This window comes from Pituophis catenifer, unplaced genomic scaffold (assembly GCF_029215685.1).
Source record: "Pituophis catenifer annectens isolate HBS135680 unplaced genomic scaffold, rPitCat1.0.hap2 SCAF_2, whole genome shotgun sequence".
Lineage (NCBI taxonomy): Eukaryota > Metazoa > Chordata > Lepidosauria > Squamata > Colubridae > Pituophis > Pituophis catenifer.
Window position 1 is genome coordinate 149,139,956 of NW_027256882.1, and position 17,760 is coordinate 149,157,715.

Consider the following 17,760-nt stretch of genomic DNA (forward strand, 5'->3'; position numbering starts at 1 on the left):
CCTTATATGTGGGGTACCACAAGGATCGGTCCTCTCGCCCCTTCTATTCAACATTTATGTGAAGCCGCTGGGTGAGATCATCCGTGGTTTTGGGGTGAAGTACCATCAGTACGCTGATGACACCCAGCTGTACATCTCCACCCCAGACCACCCCAATGATGCCCTCGAGGTGATGTCCCGGTGCCTGGAGGCCGTACGGATCTGGATGGGGAGGAACAAACTCAGACTCAACCCATCCAAGACCGAGTGGCTGTGGTTTCCGTCGTCCCGATATAGTCAGTTGGCGCCATCTCTGACTATTGGGGGCGAGTCGTTGGCCCCCACAGATGGGGTTCACAACTTGGGCATCCTCCTGGACTCACAGCTGTCTTTTGAAGAGCATATGATGGCCGTAGCCAGGAGGACTTTTTATCAGGTTCGCCTAATTCGCCAGTTGCATCCCTTTCTGGATCGGGACTCGTTACGCACGGTCACTCATGCCCTTGTCACCTCACGCCTGGATTATTGTAATGCTCTCTACATGGGGCTCCCCTTGAGAAGCACCCGAAGGCTCCAACTGGTCCAGAATGCGGCCGCGTGGGTGGTAATGGGAGCAATGTGGCGCTCTCATGTAACCCCCCTCCTGCGCGAGCTGCACTGGCTCCCAGTGGTCTTCCGGGTGCGCTTCAAGGTTTTGGTTACTATCTTTAGAGCGCTCCATGGCTCAGGACCAGGGTACTTACGAGACCGCCTCCTGCCACCAATAGCCTCTCACCGACCAGTTCGCTCCCATAGAGAGGGACTCCTCAGGGTGCCGTCGGCCAAACAATGTCGACTGACGGCCCCCAGGGGGAGAGCCTTTTCTGTGGGGGCACCTACCATCTGGAACGGGCTTCCCCCGGAGTTACGAAACATCCAAGACTTACGCATTTTCCGCCGAGCCCTGAAAACATTTCTATTCCAACAAGCTGGTCTGGCCTAACTCTCCCTTTTTAATTGGCTTTTAAACTGTCTTTTAAATTGGGTTTTAAACCTCTTTAGATAAATTTGGATGTTTTTTAATCTTTGAGCCTAAATTACTTAATCTGTTTCTTAATAGTTTTTAACTTCTATATGTATTTGTATTTATTATGGCTGTTCACCGCCCTGAGTCCTTCGGGAGTAGGGCGGTATACAAATATGAAAAATAAATAAATAAATAAATAAAATAATTCAATGCCCACCTGTGCCCCACCCTCCTGCGCACGTGCGTGTGCTCCTCCTGCGCTCTCCCCATTTTTGGCACATGATGGCACAGTGGGCCCATTTTTCACTCTCCCCAGGCTCCAGAGGCTTTCTAGGAGTCTGGGGAGGGCAAAAACAGCCTTCCTCAACACCCCCAGGAGGCCCTCCGGAGGCCGGAAACAGCCCATTTCTCAACTTCCGGTGGGCCCGGAAGGCCCGAAAATCAACTGGCCGGCGGGCACATGTGTGCTGGAGTTGAACTTGTGTGCCCTCAGATATGGATCCGGGTGCCACCTGTGGCACCCGTGCCATAGGTTCGTCATCGCAGATCTAGACGTTCATGGCTGGTATCAATGAAGCAGTGATGAGTCTTCGGGCTGAATGGCTGTTGCCTAGTTTTATTTGGTCTGAGGCCACAAAGCAGCTCACCCTGCTTCTGGAGATGCCAATCACCAGTTGCTAGTGAAATGTTAGGCTGGAATAAAACTAGACCAGGGCTATTCAGTCCGAAAGCTCCTCACTGCTTCATGAAAAGCAGTGGCTCTCATATGAAGGGGAATGGGACAACTTGTCATAGCTAACTTGCTACGGCCAGTTCCCCATGGCCAATTCACCGCAGCCACCTCATCACGGCCAATTCATTGCAGGACAACTTCCCACGGCCAACTCTCCATGGGACAACTCACTGTAGGACAATGTAACAATTCTACCGTATTTTTTGGAGTATAAAACGCACCTTCCTCCCCCCCTCAAAAAAAGAGGGTGAAAATCTGGGTGCGTCTTATACTCTGAATGCCCAGCTTCTCAAACGGAGGTTTCAGAGGCTGAAAAAAGCATCAGAAACGAAGTTTCAGAAAAGAAGCCCCAAAACAAAGCTTCAGAGGCTTTTTTTCTGAAGCTCTGTTTTGGAGGCTTTCAGAGGGAGAAAAGAAAGCAAAAAAAAAGCAAGGCACAGAGCTCACAACCAAGGAACCTGTTGCTAAAATTCACCTCTGGAAATAGCTGATTGGGGGTATTCCGGGAGGCCGATCCACCTGCCAATCAGCTTTTTTCTTATTTTCCACCCCAAAAACTAAGGTGCATCTTATACTCCGAAAAATACAGTATTTAATTATTTAAAATAAATATAACATATTTTAATTTTTGCCATTCACATTTTATTCTGTCCCTCCATTTGCATCCTTCCTTTAATAATTCTATTCCACCATGTCCTTGATATTAGTGTAACTCTTGTCCCGCAGCGAATTGTCCTCTGGCAAGATGGCCATGGAGAGTTGGCTGTGGAGAGTCAGCCATGGTGAGTTGGCCATGGCAAGTTGGCCGTGGCGAATTGTCATAGATCCCATACGAAGCAGTATTTTTGGATCTCTGCCCTGGGCCCACTGCTAAGGAGAGCCTTCTGCCTCCATGGCTGCTTTTCATGCAGATAAATTATCCTGTGAATGACTAGAGTGACCATGAGGAGCAGTTACCATTGCCAGTTTTTTCATATGCTACTTTCTGGGCTGCAGTGGTGACTGGACTTGGAAATGGAGGGATTTGGAGATGATTGGTGCGATGACAAAGTAATTGAGCTATGTGCTGCATTTTACTTGATATGAGGTTGTGTGAAAAGTCTGGGGTTTTGATGGGCTGATGAGCAGTCATCGCTGCCTGATCCAGCAACACCTGAACCTTCAAAACAGCCCTTTTGATATGACACATTTATTGACTATGCTCCCTCTTGGATAGAGATGATAAACGGAGGCAATAGAAATGCTTCTGCTGTATATTGGTGACCGTAATGATCTCTACAGTTGTCACCTTTGTTTGTTAGTTTATTTATTTTACAGTCCTTGTAATGTGCCCCAGTTTCAAGGGACTCTGGGTGGCACACAACATCAAAACAAAGAGGGAGAAAATATTGGAAGTTCATGACATGATGTGTCTTTCTCTGGGCAGGCATGTGGCATACATGTTGTGTCTGTGCATGTGTGTGTTTCTGCTCCTCCCTCGCATGTTTGTGTGCATGCGGTTTAGGACCACGGGATAGGCTACATATTTACATAGGGGTCATGTGGCCAGGAAGGACAGAGGCTTAGAATGGAAGATGCTGCAATATTCCACACCCTTCTCCGATTCCTGTCCCATAGAGATATATTGGGAAAGGTTTTTAATTTATTTTTCTCTAAACCCCTGTCCAGAATCTGCCCATTTTTCAGCTCAATCTTTCATTTGTTAGCTTCTCTCACCACACCGTAATCCTATTGTGGATTGGAGAGCAATCCTGCTGAAGGACAGCTAGAGAGAAACTCAGAATCTTTCCACAATTTCTGTCTAATCTTCCAGTCACTGGAAAGACTACAAAGAGACAAAGGAGAACTGAGCTACAGAACGTTGACTGAAAATTAAAAAAAAAAAAAAAAAGAAAACGGAGCAAGGGAGAGTACAATGGAATGGCCTCTGGTATTGCCCTCCTATGGGAAGATGAGAATATTTCACATTTTGCTGCAGGTCTCACTTCTTCGGTATGCTTTTTGCACAAGGTGATTTACTATGCCAATGAGATTTTGTAGGAGTGCGCAGTGTAGAGGTCAGTTGTAACAAATTAATGTTGTTTAAAAAAAAGTGCAAATGGCCACGTTTGCTCACTGTGGAGAGTTGGGTATGTCAGGAAAAAGCAAAGGTAGTATATAGTAAGGTGGGCGTGGTAAAACAAGGAAGAGAGAGGTTGAAGAATGTCTGCATGCTGAAAGGATGTGGACTGAATACCAAAATGGCCAATCAAAAGAAGTGTGTTGAGGTCATAGGGAGAGCGAATATGGATTACATTGCAAAACAAATCTAGGAAGGAAGAGTGAATGGATCAGGAGGAGGGGAAGGTTGTGTTTAGAGAGAGGCGAGATCCTCAAAGAGAAAGAAGTTTAAAGAACAAAAAACATGATCTGAAGAGAAGATTGGCAAGGAAAGAAAGGCAACATGAGATACGGTGAATGGTATTCCTGTAGTTAGGTTTGCTTTATTTTCCTCTCGGCTCCTTCCTTTAATGTCTTCTGCCAACTAATCTCCCAACTAATCTAATTCTGCTTAGAATTGCACTCTGAAAGAGAATAGTGGGTGGGTTATACGAATGGACATTTCTCTGCCTATTTTGGTTGGTCTCCAATACAGGTAGTCCTCAACTTACGACCACAGTTGAGCCCCAAATTTCTGTTGCTAAATGAAACATTTGTGAATTATGCCCCATTTATCAACTTTTCTTGCCACAGCTGTTCAGCGGATGACTGCAGTTACTCAGTTAGCAACCCGGTTGTTAAGTGAATCTGGCTTCCCCATTGACGTTGCTTGTCAGAAGGTCGCAAAAGGTGATCACATGACCTTGGGACACTGCAACCGTTATAAATATGAGCCAGTTGCCAAGCGCCTGAATTTTGATCATGTGACCATGGGGATGCTGCAACGGTTGTAAGTGTGAAAAATGGTCATAAGTCACTTTTGATGTGTGCCGTTGTAACTTTGAACGGTCGCTAAACAAACCGTTGTGGGTTGAAGACTACTTGTAGATGAAAGGCCAAGGACTTGGGCTGTTTCTCCAGTTCCAACGTTCAAACTGAACCTAGTGGGGGGATCCCTTGTACTGGATGGCTTCTCTGGCCACAGAAGCATCTGAATCTGTAGTGTGAGAAGAAATCCAATGTTTTTTCAAAGAAAGGCAAAGGTATTACAGCAGAAGACACTCTCCGCATGGGTATAATTCCTGCCCAGGGAGGCCAAAGCATTAGGCCTGACTTAGAGGAGTAGTGTCCTCTTTTGAACTGCTAGAGTTTTCCTGAGTGGCCCCCTGTCCAAGAAGCAGAGCTGCTAAATTGGGATAAACTGACAAGATCACAGACGGAGTTGGCAGGACTGCATTCGATGAGGGTATTTATGACAATATATCTGAGAATAATGCAGCCCTGGGAATGTATATGTGTTTTTAAAATGACTCTGGAGAGAAGTTGGAAGGAATCGCTGTCTGTCGATGAACTGATCATAATTCCTCCAGTGTTTCCTCAAGCAGGCTTGGTGAAGGCTGAAGGCATGGGTGTGTTCCTGAGGGCCAGTTTCAATTAGAATTTAGACGTTTTGCTATGTGAGGGAGAAGGTAGAGAATCGAATAGGAAGAGGCTTGTCAACCTGCATTGGCTGACGGACAGTGGGGCTTAATACTTGATTATGGATGTGGCTGTGGATTCCACCCGATTCCAGCATTTGTATTAAAAGACAATTCAGACTGAGGAGAGAAACTGGGGTGAATAAATCCAGTATTTTCCTTCTTATAAATTAGAAATCAACAGTTAAAATCCCTGGAACCCCCAATGATGAGAATTACAGCATGTTGTTAAGTGCGACATTTGTTAAGTGAGTTTTGCCCCATTCTACGACCTTTCTTGCCACAGGTGTTAAGTGAATCACTGCAGCTTGCCTTCAGAAGTTATAGATGCTCCAACACTAGGGGTTTTTAAGAAGAGATCGGACAGCCATTTGTCCAGAATGGTGTAGGGTTTCCTGCTTGTGCAGGAGGTTGGACTACAAGGCCTCCAAGGTCCCTCCCAACTCTGTCACAGGTAGTCCTCAACGTACAACCACAACTCAGCCCCAAATTTCTGTTGCTAAGTAAGACATTCGTTAAGTACGTTTTGACCTGTTTTACTAGCCTTTCGTGCCACAGTGAATCACTGCAGTTAAGTTAGTAACACAGTTGTTAAGCGAATGTGGCTTTCACGTTGATTTTGCTTGTCAGAAAGTCTCAAAAGGCTTGAGATCCCCAGGACACTGCAACTGTCAGAAATATGAACCAGTTGCCAAGCATCTGAATTTTGATCATGTGATCATGGGGATGCTGAAAAGGCCATAACGACGGTCACAATGACTTTTTTCAGTGCTGTTGTAACGTTGAACGGTCACTAAACGAATTGTTGTAAGTTGAGGACTATCTATAAATTTAGCTCTTGAAAAAATAGAACTGAAGCCTATACCTCTATTTTTGCTTAAACTAAGGTATGATGGGCGACAAAGATGTCATGATAAACTATGTTTAAACTATGTTGCAAAGATGTGATTTATTTATTATTATTTATTATTTATTTATTTAATTAATTTGTATACCGCCCTTCTCCCAGAAGGGACTCCGGGCGGTGAACCGCCAAAATTAAAAATACATACAATACAAAAGTTAAGATAATTAAAAAGAATTAAATTATTGGCTTCCCAATTTAAAACCCCCAAGTCTATAAAATTTAAAAAGTGATGATAGTAAAGTAAAAAGGAATGGCTATGGGAAGCCAGGAATTAGAGAATATTCTTTTTTCTTGCCTTTCAAGAGAACTATTGACTTGATAACTATTGGCTCCCGTCACTTGAACAAGTGCTCTCGCTGTATCACAGTTTCTATTCTTAATTTTATTTTATTGGCCCATGAAGCAAATGTAAGATCTGGTTGAAATAGGTGCCATTATGAAAAAAAATGCCTTTGCATTGATAATTTGAAAGTATGGAGTGATGGAGAACCTATGGCATGTGTGTCACAGCTGGCATGCAGAGCCCTCTCTGCGGGCACACGAGCCGTCACCCAGCTCACGTCCACTGTGTATGTGCACCTGTGTCTCCCGCCGGCCAGCTGATTTTTGGGACGCGCAGGGGGTGGGGCACATGCAGGAGACATGTACGCATGTGCGGGGGGTCACACACAAATGTGTGGGGGCGGGGGAGTGTAAGGACAGTGGTGTGTGTGTTCCAGAAGTGCAGAAATGGGCCTGTTTCCAGCCTCTGGAGTCCAGGGGAGGCCGTTTTTGCCCTCCCAGAGACTCAGGGAAAGCCTCCGGAGCCTGGGGAGGGCGAAAACGCCTCCCCCTGCCGTGGGGCAGGTTGGTAAAATATTTGAATCCACCCCTTGTCCGCATATGTGTGGGGGATGGGGTTGCATGGGGGTTGCATGTGAATGCACGGGGGTCGTGCGTGTAGGGGCAGGCACGCATGCATTGCTTTATGGATGCCGGCACGCGCACATGCTGTCGCGCACCCTTTTGGCATCCAAGAGAAAAAGGTTAGCCATCACTGGTATATACTGTATCAACAATGATCAGAAGTATCAAAACAAAGATTCATAGAATTCAAACTTTATATATTATTCAATAACAGGTGCCATTCAATATTAATTTTGGCATAATGCAGACAATAATTTGTTGTGTTGCATTGCTATACAAGTCGTGGTTTATGAATTTCTTTATCCTCCCCCCAACTTCCATTACTTTATTTCTAGAATTTTTTTTTCCACAACCAGCTGTTTTAACAGTTTTCCTATCCAGTCTCCTAGCAAGTGAACTTCAAAAGGTATTCATACTAGCTTAATTTTTCATGCTGAAACCTAAGTCTATGTCCTCTGCATTTCACAGATGGACACTCCTAATAAGAGATTACAGTTGTGATAATAAATTGCAAAGTTTATCCTTGCAATGCTTGGAGGAAGATGATGTTTTGTAACAGTGCTGGATCTGGATCATAAATAGAGCAAGTTTCAAATCTCAGCACAGCAATAAAAGTCACTGGATAATAGATCTCATTATATATTTTGCATGGGAATTATGGGGAGAAATGTGGTAGATACTCCCTATGCTGGAGTGTATACCATTCTGAGTTTTGGATCGAATATGGTGACAATAGATAACAATGGGGCTGTCAGGTTCCCTGTACCTGCAACTTTTCTATTTTTCTGGCAGTGCTTCTGTGCTTTAATATCTGCACAACAGGAATCAAAAGCAATGGTACTTTTCCTGACAGAGACATGTCAAAACGTTTCAGTGGTGAGTTGCTTCTCCTGTTGAACTAGTGTCCCTAGAACTGAAAAGCACAGAAACTCTCTCTCTCTCTCTCTCTCTTTTAAGAAGGTGGAGGCTATGAATATTTCCCATTTCCAACTGAACACATAATGTTTTTAAGGCTACCTCTTCTGCTCCCTTGTGCAATTTTCTTTGTAGCTTTGTTTTTCCAAGTGTAAGAAATCCTTCCTATAAAATGATGCTTGAATGGCAGCTGATTCTTGTTTATTCAAACAGTGGACACAACTTTGCCTGCCAGTCAGTGGCTTCCAGGATCCTGACCAGGGCCCCACCACAAAAGTCTAATTCTTCCCAGCCTGTGTAATCCTCATTTTCCCTCTACTACAGATGTCAGTTAGTTTAGATCAGTGGGTCTCAACCTTCCTAATGCCGCGACCCTTTAATACAGTTCCTCATGTTGTGGTGACCCCCAACCATAAAATTATTCCTAAGACCATTGAAAATATGTGTTTTCCAATGGTCTTAGGTGACCCCTGTGAAAGGGTTGTTTGACCCCCAAAGGGGTCCCGACCCACAGGTTGAGAACCACTGGTTTAGACACTAGTTCAGTGAAATGGAAGGTATGTGTCTGTGTGAATCCCAGATGTTCTTCAGACCCTGTCAGTCACATGGAGGCATGCTGCTTCTCTGGAAATGAATAGTTCCCTGAATCCTGATCAATAAAATCTGGTTTGTGAGTGCAGGGAACTCCTGCACTGGCAATAAAATTGGGGTGGGGAGAAATATTAAGTTGAGCCAGGATGATGCACCATTATTTATTTGCTGGTTAGATCTGTATCTTTTCTTATACATAGTCCCCTCCTCCAAATCTTCCCAATAAGAACAACCCTATGAGGTAGTTTGGCTTAGAGAGAGTAACTGTCCCAGTGACACTCAGTGTGCCAGCTGAGCGTGGACCAATTGGTCTCTCTTATGTCAGACCAATTTGTTAACCATGATACTTCACTAGCTGTCTAGTTTGTCCTTTGAGGTAAACCCAAGGAAAAAGTTCATCTAGTCACGTGCAAAAAGGCTCAGACTTGGCCTCTCCATGTATCCTTAATTAGGAAGAAGCCTTTGTCGGCTGGAGGTGATAATTTCCAGGCAGATCTGAACCACAACACTCCAGTGAGGAGCTGGATTGAAGCCATACCTGGGGCTGCCCTATTACTAGTGAAGTCTCATATTTGAGCCATCATAGAAGCAAATTTTGAATAATACTTGAGGCTGAGTAGAAAAGGAAAACTAAACTAAACTCAACCTCTTCAAAGCCCAGGGACAGGAGCCAAGAATATGTCGAATTCCTTGTGAGATTTGAGACTGACAAATGATGAATATTGAAAGAGATTGGCCAAAGAGGGCACAAGACAGTCTGATCTACTTGGGAATGCTCCAGGTTCTCACTCCGAGAGAGGTACGCTGCCTGTCTGCCAGAGAGCTGAACCGTGCCAAGACACAATAGCTGAGCAGAGATTTGGGGTTGGGTGGGGGCCGTTTTATGGGTTTGGACTCCTACCAAAGGACTTGGAATTTTGAATCAGCTCTCCCAATTGCCTCCACGTATCCTGTTGATCTTCTCCCTGCGCATTTGCTTTACAATCTTGACTTATTAATGGCAGAGAAAGCTGTTAAAGATGAAGAAAAATTAAAACGGGCCCGGCGAGATGTATGGAGGGCAGGAATAAGTTGTTCTAATTCTGATTTTCGGTAACTTCTGAAGTCTCATGCTGAATTAAACCCTTGTTAGGCTTGGATCCTTTCTGTCTTAAGTGGCTTTTCAGGTGTTGCCAGAGATGTCAAGTAAGGCATACGTGTCCATCTCACCATTGAGTTTATGACCCTTTCAAGACATCTCTGCTTTTGAGAATTGAGAAATGCCTTCTGAATTTAATTTGCCCTTCTAATTCCAGAGTTTAAGATTTAGTAATTTAAAGTGGGGATTGGTAGAGATGTCTAGGTTTAAAATCACAATTCAGGGGAATTGTTATATTCCCCCAACCTCTGGTGCTCTGTCCTGAGGAATCCCTTCTATTTACGCCTTGATTAATTGTGCATTAAGAATGGGATAGAGTGCTATTAAACTCGGAGACTTACAAAGATTAAGTGCTAAAGATTTTGTTTGTTTGTTGTAGGATCCTGCTGTCTATGTGTGGGTAAGCTTTTAAACCTCCCCCTTATTTGTGTATAGGATTATTGTTGGATTTATAGGATACACATAGATTTCTATTTTGATCCTTTGATTAGAAAAAAGGTATAGGACATACAGTAAAGAGAACAGGAGTTGTGCGGAAAAGGGAAGGAAAGCAAGAACATGGCTACTGCTCCCTCCCCGATCTCAATTGACAGGAGATATTTTGATCTTAAAACTTTTATTTTTTTCTAAAATGCCCCTTCCTGACAAATTGACTGCAAACAGGTCTCAGGAGGCGAATTGACTGAACCAATATTACCAGGTGTCCTGTCAGTTTTTATCCTTCCTGCTATTTATTATTTAATAAGCAGGCAATTGTTCCTCTCCACCAGGCACAAATTGTGAAGGTGTTGAAATTTAAACATCTCTCTGAGGGAGGGGGAAAATTAACCCTCTCGTTGCTGCTTTCAATTGTCTGTTGCGATCTATGCTGCTGTTGGAGAAAGGATGGGGGGGGGAGAAATTTTTATTTCAAGTTAGGAGTGGGGGCTGGGAGGAAAAAGCAGAAAAAGAACAGAAAACCTCAAGAAGCATCAATCACTTGGGGAAGAGGGCAAGGCAGCGAGTGATCCAGCCTGACATAAATTCTGATCAATAGAGCCAAGTGCCATTTTACTACCTGGGAGGGAGAGGCTCCCAATTTAGGTCTGGCAGCCTTTTTGATGTCTAAATATTGCTGATAATTAATTGACTTTTTTTTTTTTTTGGAAGAATAAGATATAACTGTGAAGATAACAATAACATTGGACGTAAGTGTGAAATCGATTGTGTTCTCTATTTTTTTAAAAATTGTCCTGGAATTAAAGAATAGAGCCAAGGGCATGTTTGGACTGTCCCTGATTTATTTATGCGGCAAGGAAAGTAAGTGGCGGATTGGTACGCTGTAGCATACAAACACGCCTGGGCAGGCACTCATTTTGGGGGCCAAAGTGAGGAACCAGACACAACCTGTTTCAATTTATGTGACTATCCAGAAGAATGGCTAAGACTTGTATTTTGGAAGTGTCCTCCAAAGCCAGGCCCAAATTGTTGTCTTAGTTCCACTGAGTTTCCCCTTTTGTTTGCTACACGCCATGTCCCTGGATCTTTACTTCACACATTGTGGGTTGGGATGTTGCAATAAGGATGGATGTGTGTGTCACATGTCCACTGTCAAGACGGAAGTGACTCCACCTGTAGCACTTGAGGGGGTTTTTTTGCTGCTCTTAATCCTCATTGAATTCAGAGGGCACAAACTAACCCCCACCCCCCAATTCAGTTGATGTTAGCTGCTTGTTCACTTTCCAATCTAATTTATTTATTTATTTTACAAGGAAAAGAAAAAAAGGGTGGGGGGGAAAGGACGCAGGACAATAGAAACAGATACCAATTGAACAGAAGAATTCTATCCGGCTGTTAAAAGATTTTTGTTGTTTTTGCCTTTTCACAAAACAAGAAATTATTTTTACATGGTATGTCTCCCAAACCCTTTTGCTGAAACTCCCTGTTAGCACATGTAAATATGTTTATTGATTTGGTGAAGGGAGATGACAGATTCCTTCTCTTGAGATGTTGCTTTCATTAGTTCAGGTGGCTTGCTGAGGGATAAAGGAATGAATTTTTAAATTTCAGATCGATGTCTTCTTTCTATTTAATAAATGAAAAGAGTTGGAAATGAGACTCTCTAATTTAACCTAATCAATGTAATAATTTGGTGCCCTAGGTAGATTTAAAAAAAACAAACATTTCACTCATAGTTATCTCTCTTAATCTTATGGTACCAAGTTTGGGGACTTATGAAAAGCCATTCAATAAAAAAAGAATTATCTTGAAAAATAAATAACTTTTTAAAAGCCCAAGTTGCTTGTAAAGTTTCTATCCACCTGAAGCTTCAGGCAGGCAGTTAATAAATACAGAGAGGAGGGAGAGGTCATATAAACTAGTTTATTGAAAGCTGGTTAAAAGAAGGGCAAAAAGGAGCAATGGATTTTGATGGATGGAAAAATTGCTTGGCTAGAGAGAAACAAAGTAATATAACATGCAAGAAGATATTGAAGTAATATTGCTCTGCATTTGGCATTCACTTGGCTAAAAATATTCCAGCCCCTACTTTTCTTTTTAGATTCATAACCCAATGGTGTAGTAATATTTTAGATTCAATCGCAACAATTTATTTTGATAATTGTCAGATTTTATCTCTATCACCATTATCTCAAGTTGGGAATGAAATTATTAGTAATTTTTGTTGTTGAAATATATTAATACTGAATTTTTATGCAACTATCTGTACATATAAATGTATGTGCCATTGACCTGGAAAGCATGCAAATAATAATTATATAAACTTACTAATCTTTACATACCGGTATGGGTTGCTACCAAAACCTGAGGTAAATCTAGACTGTACAACATAGTTCAATACACACAAATTATTTTATTTTTCTCTGCAATTCAGCATAACTATTTCTTAACTATTTGCATACACCATATACAATATATATGTATGATAATTCTTAGCATTTAAATTTTATATATTTTGATGTATTTAGTACAATACTGACTGATAGTTTCTCTTCAATAATAAAACTATGGGATATTGAATATTAGACACTGTGCTAAAGTGAATAGCTTTTTCATGTAGGTGAAGACTTCTTAATGTTCATTTTTTAAAAACATGAAGATGAATGGAGGCAATTTGTATAAATGATTAATTCATATGCATGCTACAAGTACATTATATATATATAATTTATGAAACATACATTTGGTGAATATAGGCACAACCGTTTTAAGAAATACCTCATTCTTGTGTGCAGGGCATATCTAATAACCATTTTATTAAAATAAACTTAATTCTTCTGTAACTGGAAGAAAACAATTATCTTACTGATTTGATTGTTTTACTAATTGCTTTCTAAAATCCATTCATTAATTTTGTTTTTGAAAAAGAAATATCCGTTTCCTCTCCTTTCAGTTGTACACTCTATCCATTAATGAGAGATACCTATTTGAGAGAATGTCCATCAGTGTGTTGCCTTAACAGCTGGTTGCATCGTTATGCAAAGTTTTGATTTCAGATTTCCTACTGTATCAGGAAGCAGAAGGTATTTCTTTAATTATGGCACGGTGAACTGAAGTTTCACAGTCGATTAACATGAACAATATTTAAAAAACAAAATAAACCCCCTTTCCAAGCTATCTAGACATGTGTAAACAGAACAAACCCAGTTAAACTGTGAATCCCTTTTCAGCTGCTTTTGATCCAAATGGTCTGAGAATCACAGAATAGAATTTTTCTCTCAATAGTATATTGCCTTACATTATGCTTTATTTTGAAGTATGTATTTCTTTAAAAAGAAACAAAAGAGCCATTCAGGGTGGAGAAAAGGAGAGAAAAGTTGAATTCAAGGGTAATTTCCAATTCAAGAATTTTTAGTCAATTGACAGCAACACTGAATTGCAAATCTAGAAATTTTCTGAATGGGAGAACCTATGTTAAGTGATAAATACCAGAAATATATTTTATTTATTAAGCCATATTCTTCTTTTTCCTATGAAAATTCATAAGAAGAGAACTAATGACCATTTATAAAGACAAGCTTATTTTAAACACTGTATAGCATGCCTTGTGATTCTTGTAGAGCTTTTAATACTGATGTTACTGTTTTATTTTAGATCACTCATTGCAAATGTAAAAATGAATGAGAATGAATATAGAGAAAAAATAACAATTTTAACTAAAGTTAAAGGAATTAATCCCTTCTTCTAACTCTTTGTGAGCATCCTTACGAATAATAAAATCATTCATTTCAGCTGCAAACTTCTACAGCACAATACTACATACATACATAGCACAATCCTGAGATGTGAGATGGATTGTGCTCCAAGTAATTAGTTGTGAAGTTTCTGCACTTAAAGCACATTCAGGTTTAGACTAAGTTTTTAGAACAGGTGCAAGGTGTTTATAATTAAGAAATAAAGCAAAGGTGAATGTTAGTTTAGGAAAAGTTAGGGTTTAAAAGAGGAGGAGCTAGTAATGGTCACTGTGGTTAATTGTTGGAGTGGGAGGGGTCCTAAATTTGAACAGGTAGAATGAAGAACAGGTAGTTATAATAGGCTACACCTATCAGTAAAATGAGACTTAGGAGTAGAGGAAATTAATTGGGAAGAGGCAGAGGCAACAGAAACTCACACAGATTTGTATACAGAAAAAGAGAGAAAGGTAAAACAGGAGAAAATGACCGTGGAAAGGAAAGACTTTGGGGATAATAGAGAGAGCATTGCTTTACCTGCCCGTTCTTCATCAGATCTGCCCACATGCTGGTACCATCACCACCACGCATGAGCACATGGTAGGTGAAGAAGTAGATGCCAGGGAGAGGGCAGGTAAACTTGCCACTTGATGGTTCATAGTAGTTTCCCACATTAGTCACCACATCATCAAAACGAAGGATCTCATACCCTTCGTGTGGTTTCCGCAATCCTGCATAAAAGGCAATTTTAGGGCTGTAGAAAGATGGGATGTAACCTCCAGGACCTGGACCCGGTGGGCCTGGGGGACCTGGTCTTCCCGGCTCTCCAGCTGCACCTCGGGGCCCAGGTGGCCCCGGAGGTCCTGGCGGCCCACGGATTCCAGATTTGGCCTTTCTCCCTGGGTCTCCTTTCCCTCCAGGCACATAAGGCGGCGGTGAGATGAGAGCCAGTTCTTGGCTTGCCTCTGCTGAAGCTGCCCCGTGGGTCTGGGGAGTGTACGGATCACAGACCATGCGACAGCTGCCCAACATCTCATAGTGGGAAGTAGTTTTGGAGCTGTGCACCAGCAAAGGGATGGCCACCAAGAGTACCAGCACCATGGCCACCCCGATGGCGGCCCCAATGACCCTTTTTTTGCGGCTCAGCCTGGAGGCGGCCAGGGTTAAAAAATCGTCTTCGCTTTTGGAGGTAATGATGGAAGTTTCTCTGGATTCAAAAACCACGCGGATGGAGGTGTCCCCCGAAGGGTCCCTGGAGTGATGCTCTCCTCCGATGTCCTGTCCTTGGCAACGAAGCACTGGTTTCCTTGCAAGGCAAACTCCGTCCCAAGTTGTGCAGCTCTGCTCCTTGGTCTGCCTTTCCTCCACTAGAGAACTGCTCTCTTTCGCAGGAATCACTTTGTCTCGCTCCTACTTTCCGGAGAGCAGCAGCAGCAACAGCAGCAACAGCAGCAGCAGCAGATGTGTTAGGGGGTGGAGATGGAAAGAGAAAGAATGTGTGTGCCAGTGTGTGTGCCTCTGTGTGTCTGTGTGTTAGAGAGCGCGAATATGTAAGTTCTGTCTATGCCTTCCTTTCTCTTCTCCAGTGGAGATCTCAGCTGGTGGCCACGGAGCAGCTCTAGGCTTCTTGTGCCATATCATATGGCCATCAACAGAGAGCCAGAGGGAGAGAGCAGGATTTCCTAACAAACAGGTCATCCAGCACCCCTCCCTACCACATGCAAGAAGACTCTTTCCATAAACTCAAAAAGAGAAGATCAGACTGAGCTGTCCAAGATGCAAAAAGTAGCTTTAAGCCAACCAGAGCGACCTCTGGTGCTTCGCAAAGGAGGCTTAGCGGCTCAGCTGTGGAGACAGGTCTGTCTGAAGTCTGGAAGGGTCTCCTGCCATCATCCATGGCAGCTGGGCTTTCTGCTTGCTTTCCCTGAGCCTGGGGCAGATGCTCAGGCAGAGGGGAGCAGGAGGCCTCCGTCCTCTGATGGTAGCAATCCAGTTGGACAAGCATCCCCGTCCCGTCTTGGAAGGAAGAAGGACTCTTGAGGGCTGATAAAGCCTCTCTGCCTGCCTGCCTTGTCCATTTGCATCGCTGAAGGAGGAAGAGCTCCTGTAGTTAGTGCCCCCTCGCCTCCATCTCTCCTGGACTCAGCTCACTCTGTCTACATCCCAGCCAACCCCCAGCCCCGCTGGCATCCGGAGTCATGTTTAAGGATGTGTTTTATATGCTGGGGTTGTATCATTTCCCCCCCTGCAATTAAGTGCTCTACCTTTGTGCCTCCTTTGCCTCTCTCAACGGAGATTGATTAACAGCTGACAGATCCAGCAGGAATCTCCTAGAGGGGCTGCAAGCCATCCCATTCATTAATTAATCAATTATTCCCCCCTCCCCAAACACCCAACTCTCTCTCTCTCTCTCTCTCTCTCTCTCTCTCTCTCTCTCTCTCTCTCTCTCTCCCTCCTACACACACATACGCACACACCCTGCACAAAGAAAGGTGCCTTAATGCTCTGATTCAGTTTGCTGAGATGCTATACAAAGCGGGGTGGGAGGGGGCAGACTTAAAACTTCAGAGGCAGCAGCTACACATTGAGACGGCTGAGGAAACCAAACAGAACACACGCGTGAGAATGAGTACATGCCCCATTCAGACTGATCGTTCCTGCTGACATGGGGATCATTCATAAACATGCATGGGGGAAAAAAAAGGATCCATGCGTAAATATGGATACACATTTGACAGAAATAATATGGGATCTGTTGGGTAGGCAAATAATATACAGTGATGTGTGTGTGCGTGCATGCCTGCACACTGAAGTTTGCCTTTGGTTTATAGAAGTGTGTGATAGATGAATATCTAAGAAGGTTGAGAATATGGGCATGATAAATACATTTTAACTTGTAGAGGAGCAACTGTACCTGTATGTACATTAGAGTACACACCTATGTGCTGAAAAATGTTAAGAGGCAGGTTGAATTGTTTGATTGACTATTATGAAACTAATTTTGGAGCAGGATACTAGAGTAAGGCGATATTTTATTAAAAGCAGGTACTATGAAAAAGGCCAATCCTTTTCACCTTTCACTATATAGAGTCCTTCTGTCAGTGTGCTGTTATGGTTTTATTATCCACTGCTCCTTCTTTCTTTATAAGCCTTAAGAACATTGTGTGGCCATTACCTTGTCCTTTCTCTGTCCCTTCAGATTCGAATCCACAGGCATACCAATGCAAGGCTTGGTTTTTGTTAATGTCATGGAGGCAGATTTCACCAAGTGAATGGAAAAAACAAAAAACAAAACAGACTTTTCCGCATGAGATCTGTGTGTTCAGGAGTCATCAGAAACATGCAGGTATATGTGACCGGCATTAGATCTGTCCGATTAGAAAGAACTCTGTTTGCATTTATTTCTAAATCCATTACTACACTAATATATATAGTTCTAGAGGAATACCTACTTTTGTATACACGCATTCATGAATGCACTTATATTGGAATGTGCAGAATTATATTTGTCTAATGATAAAAAAAATGTGCATATTTACCAAACACATACGATACAGACACACATATATACACACATACTGTTGTTGTTCTTATAAACTGCTTAGAGTCCCCGAAGCAGTCTAGTAGTTTCATAATCATTCAATCAATCAATCTCCCTGATGGTAACACATATATTTTACACACACACACACACACAGACTTCCTTTCTCAGTTCATTGGCATCTTCCTTCTATTGAATCACGACAGCATATCAAAGACAGCATAACCCAAAGCAATAGTACATCGAGTAAAACCAAAA

General features: G+C 42.6%; 1 protein-coding gene across 1 annotated transcript in view; it reads right to left on the minus strand.

Annotated features, from left to right (window-relative positions):
- Positions 1–15,062, minus strand: part of C1QL4 (complement C1q like 4) — a 41,774-nt gene extending 26,712 nt beyond the window's left edge. Inside the window, exon 1 of the mRNA XM_070934782.1 lies at positions 14,499–15,062. Coding sequence (XP_070790883.1) covers positions 14,499–15,062 — 564 coding nt within the window. The remainder of the gene's footprint in view (positions 1–14,498) is intronic.
- Positions 15,063–17,760: the final 2,698 nt, after the last annotated feature.